The 6,381-nt window shown below is 41.5% G+C and overlaps 1 protein-coding gene across 2 annotated transcripts in view; it reads right to left on the bottom strand.

Annotated features, from left to right (window-relative positions):
• Positions 1 to 515: 515 nt before the first annotated feature.
• Positions 516 to 6,381, bottom strand: part of CDH17 (cadherin 17) — a 40,290-nt gene continuing 34,424 nt past the window's right edge. For both annotated transcript variants that reach the window (XM_080379549.1, XM_080379548.1), the window contains 3 exons: positions 5,834 to 5,950; positions 5,613 to 5,729; positions 516 to 1,415 (listed from right to left, as the gene is read on the bottom strand). In XM_080379549.1, the coding sequence (XP_080235675.1) occupies positions 1,306 to 1,415; positions 5,613 to 5,729; positions 5,834 to 5,950 (344 nt within the window). In that variant the 3' untranslated portion in view covers positions 516 to 1,305. The remainder of the gene's footprint in view (positions 1,416 to 5,612; positions 5,730 to 5,833; positions 5,951 to 6,381) is intronic.

Here is a 6,381-nt window from a genome sequence, read left to right as displayed (position 1 = left end):
TGGCAGCATTCTAGGAAAACCTATTATAATGCAATGCTACTAAAAAAGTGCTCTTTTCTTTCTAGTTCTGTGCTGCATGTAAAAGCTATTAAAAAAATCCTGCGTAAACAAACATACTCTTTTCCATATGACCTTTTCTTCAGTGTTTTCAAAAGTATATTGTCTTTTCAGTGTAACACAATATTTGTCAGCTTTTATTTATAGCTTAAAAGAGAAGCCTCCCTCAAATTGTCACCAAAAATGCCCTTCTATAGCCATGCTGTCAGGAGAAAGGCTTTCCTTCTCTGACTGTCACCCTGGGCTTAAATACATTTTATTGAAACCAAGATACAAGTGCCTCCAGCAATCATTGCATCTTGAATCAGCTGGATATGTGTCACTCTGGCTTGAGAGTCATTTTTAATCTGTATTATGCCAAAGTGAGGGTTAAATACAACAGATAACCAAGCAACAATGGTTTGTTCTCATGCACTCTCTCTCTCTCTTTAAAAAAAAAAAAAAAAAGCAGGCACTAAAACCTTTAAAGAACTTTTTTATTCTTATCTAATGTGTAGGGGGCAAGAACAATATTTGCAGCAGTATGATAAACAGAACATTACCCAATTCCACATGACTCAGAATGTCTTTTTTAACTCGGAAACTATAATGAAAGGCCACGGTGCTTCACAAACTGGTTATATTCTGTGGATATCAAAAATGAAAAACTGAAATGTCACATTGCTAGTTAGCACAAATTCACTAGCATAATGTAAGCAGGCATGACCCAGGGCAGATTACAGATTACAGTAAATTTGGAAGCTCCTTTGTTGAGAGTCAGAGATTCCTCCAATTTCATGGGACATCTTCAAATGTAGCACAGGACTTTATTTGCCATTCTGCTATTCGGTAACTTAGTGAGATGGAAAGATCCAAAGATGTGCAGTTAGACAAAATGTAGTCCTCTGAGAAGTCCATATTTACTTCAGCTGCCAAACAAAGAAGGTCCACACAAAGAAGGTCCAACACAAAAAAGTCCCATGTATTAATCCTTGCAGGAGCTCAGCATTTGGTGTTGTCGTGAGTTAACACTTTGGCCAAAGCTGATATTCTTATTAATGGCTGCTGCTGAAGTGTACGTATGTTTTCTGCTTCATGACTGAATAGTATTAGTGAAACATGCTATTTTAGTTCACAAAAGTGAAGACAAAACCCTGGGAGCCTGCTTTTGCATGTTTGTATCCTCAGTTTGTGATAGTACACTTCTGGGCTTTGTGAGCTACAAAGCTCAGACCCAAAGGGCATTTTTGTCTCTTGATGAAACAGTCATTAAGCCAGTCTGTTGAGTTCAGACTTATCCCTTACATCTTTCTGATGTCTCTTCTTCTCATTTTTCTGTTTGTGTTTCATCCGAAAAAACACAGTCCCTAAAATTAAACCTGGAAAACAGAGCAGTCATCAGTAAAGGGAAGAGAAAACTTTCTGAAAAGGTATTTCAGCAAAGGATGTGACACCCACACTGTAATATCCATACTGCTTTACCCCTTGAACAGAAGCAAATGGTTTTGTGGAATGACAACATTGGACTGACAACATGTTCATGGACCCCAGGCATTGGTGAGCAGGATCAGATGCCTCACGTCTCAAAAGACTTCCCCCAAAGGAGAACATCTCCTCTAGGATCTGACCAGATGGCAAAGTGTCTTTTTTAGCCCCCCTTCCCTCTGAGCAGTGATCATAGAATCATTTTGGTTGGAAAAGACCTTTAAGATCAAGTCCAACCATTAACCCAGCACTGCCAAGTCCACCACTAAACTATGTCCCTAAGCACCACATCTACACGTTTTTTAAACATCCCCAGGGATGGTGATTTCACCATCTCCCTGGGCAGCCTGTTCCAATGCTTGACCACCCTTTTGGTGGAGAAATTTTCCCTAATATCCAATCTAAACAACCTCTGGTGTAACTTGAGAACGTTTCCTCTTATCCTGTCACTTGTTATCTGGGAGAAGAGACTGACCACCAGCTGCCTACAGCCTCCTCTCAGGTAGCTGTAGAGAGAGATAAGGTCCCCCCTGAGTCTTCTTTTCTCCAGACTAGACAACCTCAGTTCCCTCAGCCACTCCTTGTAAGACTTGTTCTCTAAGTTTGTCATATTTGCCTTGAAATGTAGTCCTTGGGTGTTTTTTTCCCAATGGAATGACAATTCTGTCACAGCAAATTAATAGCTTTTATAGCTTTTTATAGATTTTTATAGATTTAGAATTTTTTATAGAATTTCATAGATTAAATGGAGATTAATAACAGCAAAATTGTTCTTTGGGAACATCCTTGGTATCTGTTAGGAATAGCTGATGGACCCCAGAGATTTATGCACCTACGGCTTAGAATAGCTAAGATTTTCTTCTGGCCTGGATTAGAAGAGTTTATACCCTTTATCATCACTTGTCGTACTCAGTCTAAGGCAGGGGATCTCAAACTACAGCCCACGGGCTGGATACGGCCCCCCAGGGTCCTCGATCCGGCCCCCGGTATTTACAGACCCCCCTGCCCCCCCCGCCGGGGGTTGGGGGGGGAAACCAAGCAGCCGCAGATGACTGCCTGCCACTGCATCCGCGCGCCGGCCCCCTGGTTAAAAAGTTTGAGGGCCCCTGATCTAAGGTGTCTAGATGTCTTCATATGCATATATTCATATGTATATATACACATCTTATATACATATGTATAGACACATGTATTTGATCTTTTAAAACCCTAATGAGCTTGTTACACTATATTTAAAACTATTTCCTCTTTAGCACTGTTAGATTATCACTTTCCATACCTCTTTGTTCCTTTAGTAAAGTATATAGGAGTGCTCAGCTACTACCCTTGCCCCATTTATTGCTCTGAATATCTTTTCTGTAGTTGTTCTTATTTTACATTCATATTTGCAGTATTTGAGTAATTAATCAAGAAACATGACTAGTATCTGCCATAGGATATTTATTCCCCCACCCTCTTCTCAAGTGGGAGAAATACCTTCCAGGAGAGAGACAGTTTGCCTTTAATGAAAGAGTTTCTCCCATCAGAATAGACTGGCTGAAGGTTTGGGGTATATTATCTGTTTTGTTGTATTTTGGTTTCCAGTGTCTATGCTCTGTGTTTCTTTTAAAGAAAGTAAGGCCATAGAGGATCCTTGCTTTTGGGACAAAAGGTGTTGAGGTCTGAGCCAGAATACATTCTGGTGTCAGACAGGCCCCCAGGAGACAGCTGTTTTTATGGTCGTATCTTCTGAGCTTCAAGGCCAAACTCAACGTTTGTAATCTCCCTAGGTTTCATAAAATCTTTAGATACCTCTTGTTGTTTTTCCTTGCCCATCTCTGATCCCTGTTAAGTTCATCTGAGAGGCTTCCACCTGATTTTACCTTTGCAGTGAGAGAAACTTGCTACTGAAAAAACATGCATACCCATTTCAGGAATTCTTTTAAAAATCCTTTATGAACTACATATACTGTGTTTTTTAAGAGTCATAAAGAAGTAGCAACTTTTACTATGCTCTCTGAAGCTGATCAGCTCTCTTGGAATGAAAACACCTTTAGTCATTTATCCAACATAATTTTCACTTAAATGTGACACTATACTAAGTGAGGGATCTGACTAAGGCATTGTGCAGAAATAAGTGATGCAAGAAGCTTGAACAGAGATGATGATGCGGATTGAGGGGTTTCTCTGTCAATCACATGGTCTGAGTATGGCTGAGTATGGCTATGAATTATTTTTACCTCCAAAGACAAACACATATGCATCACATATGCATTGGCACTTTCTCTTGCTTGAGGGGTTTGTGTATTACAAAAGGAAATCAACACAACTTTGGTTTTCTCTTTTTAGATACTGAACTTGCTCTTGGGGGCTTGTTCTGTCTTCCTTTAGAATTGAAGTAATGATAGTTTATGTAAGTTCTTGGGTTTTTTTCCCTTTTATTCTCTAATTTAATCCAACTCTTTTGGATATGAGGTCTGTAACATATATAATCCCTTTTCTTTGATTTTCTCCATGGGTCTTTCACACTTCCCTTGCTACAGCTGAGTCACAGTTTTCCAGTCTGGCTCTTGTGACCATCACATTCAAAAATCACACAGGACTGAGCGCTGACTTCTTCTTGCTCTTCACTTCCTAGGGGACTGGATCCCAATGAAATTTAACAAATCCAGATGCCAGATTCTGCACCTGGGGATGGAGTAACGCCAGGCACAAGTAAAGATTGGGAGAGGAGTGGCTGGGGAGCAGCGCTGCAGAAAGGGACCTGGGGGTGCTGGTGACAGCAGGCTCAGCGTGAGTCAGCAGTGTGCCCTGGCAGCCAAGGGTGCTGGGTCACCCTGGGGTGTATGGGACACAGCACAACCAGCGGCCCCAGCGGCGCCTGTCCCTGCGTTCAGTGTCGCTGCGGCCTCACCTTGCGCACTGTGTGCGGTTCTGGGGCCCACAATTTCAGAAGGATGTGAAGGTCCCTGAGCGCCTTCAGAGGAGGGCAACGCAGCTGGTGAGAGGGCTGGAAGGCATGTCCGATGAGGAGTGGGTAAGGGCTTTGGGCTTGTCCAGGTTGGAGAAAAGGAGGCTGAGGGGTGACCTCGCCGCTCTCTATGGCTTCCTGAGGAGGGGAGGTGGAGAGGGAGGTGCTGAGCTCTTCTCCCTGGATCCAGTGACAGCACATGTGGGAATGGTTTAAAACTGCTCCAGGGGAGGTTTAGACTGGACATGAGGAAGCATTTGTTTACTGGGGTGGTCAAACACTGGAACAGGATTCCTAGAGAGGTGGTTGATGCCTCAAGCCTGTCAGTGTTTGAGGCATTTGGACAATGCTGTTAATAATATGCTTTAACTTTTAGTTGGCCCTGGAGTGGTCAGGCAGTTGGACTGTGATCATTGTAGGCCACTTCCAAATGACGTGTTGTATTGTATTGTATTCTGTTCTATCCTATCCTATCCTATCCTATCCTATCCTATCCTATCCTATCCTATCCTATCCTATCCTAATACTAAAAAAGATTTTGTCTTGTTTTGGAAAAAGTTTTAAATTACTTGTTGAAGTTGCATCAGCTTATGCCTATAAGAAGAACATAATACTGTTCACTACTGTTTAACCATTAGACTGTAGTTTGTTCATGTAAATGCCAGATTCCCACAGCTCAAAGCAATCCTCCATATGAAAAATGGAAATCTTCAAAGATGAAATAGGTAAATAAAACCATAATTGTAAGCTATGGGTATAGGCATTCTAAGCATGACATCCTTGGATGCTTCACTCTTTTCCTTAATCTAGAAGCCCAAGACAAGGCTCCAATCCCTTCCTTGACAGGGAAAAGGCAGTAGGTAGCAATGAAATGACAATATGTGACAAGTGCAGCAGTTTCTTCTGTCGCAGCTGCTTGCTGCACTTTGATGCAGAAGCACAGCCAAAGAAAGCTATTCCTATGACTAAAAACTTACAAGTTTGCAGCAAACATTATACACAATCATGAGATCTTCCCCCTTTTGCTCATTCTGCAACATTCATGACATCTTTTCACCCAAGTGCATTAGCATCAGAAATGCAGCAGCACCTTCATCTCTCAGAGACTTGGCTTCATATAAACCAAGAAACAGTGACCTACCAATGACAAGCAGGACCCCAATCAGAATCCCAATTGCCTGGCCGGGACTTGGCCAGAAGTGTTGACGCTGTACTTCGATAAAACATGACTTTTCACTTGAACACTTGCAGATGTTTACTGCAAAAAGAAATGCCATGAGGTTAAGGAGAAGTTTAGTAGTCCGGTTTGGTTATTCATAAATGTAACTTGTCTTGAAATGAATAGCTCTGTGCATAGCATACCTTCAAGATTCACTTTCATTTCCAAAGGTGGTTTTCCATTGTCATTAATTATTACTGGAACATTATACACCTTCTCTTCAAAGTCAACATGTTTTGGGGAGAGGTAAGCATGAGTACCTGTAAGTAGGAAATGGGACATTCATGTCAGCACAAGAAAAAAAAAATAGCTCAACATTCATACCAGCTGCAAATGATCCTTTAAGGCTGCTTTGCACATGATGGTAGTTCCTGTTTTCCTGTGTCTTCCCATATCTCATTGGTTTGCAGACATTAAGTCAAAAAGGATGGTCTAAAAGTCGAGTCTGGCCTTCAGCATAATATGGTCATAGCATTTCCTTCCTAATTTCTACAGCTGACCAGATCTGATCTTGGGTAGTGCTACACTGATAGCTTCACATCCAGTTCAAGAATAACCCCCGTACTCATAGAAGCCATAACCAACTTAAATTGTTCCCAAGATAATTTAGTAGGACAGACCATCCTAGCGCACATACACTGACACATCTAAGACTCTTTACAACTTGGAAAAGTAAGACTGTAAGAGCTGT

This window comes from Falco punctatus, assembly GCF_963210335.1.
Source record: "Falco punctatus genome assembly, chromosome: 3".
NCBI classification, from domain to species: domain Eukaryota; kingdom Metazoa; phylum Chordata; class Aves; order Falconiformes; family Falconidae; genus Falco; species Falco punctatus.
The sequence above is the reverse complement of the archived record's forward strand: the minus strand, read 5'-3'. Positions and strand labels throughout refer to the sequence as shown.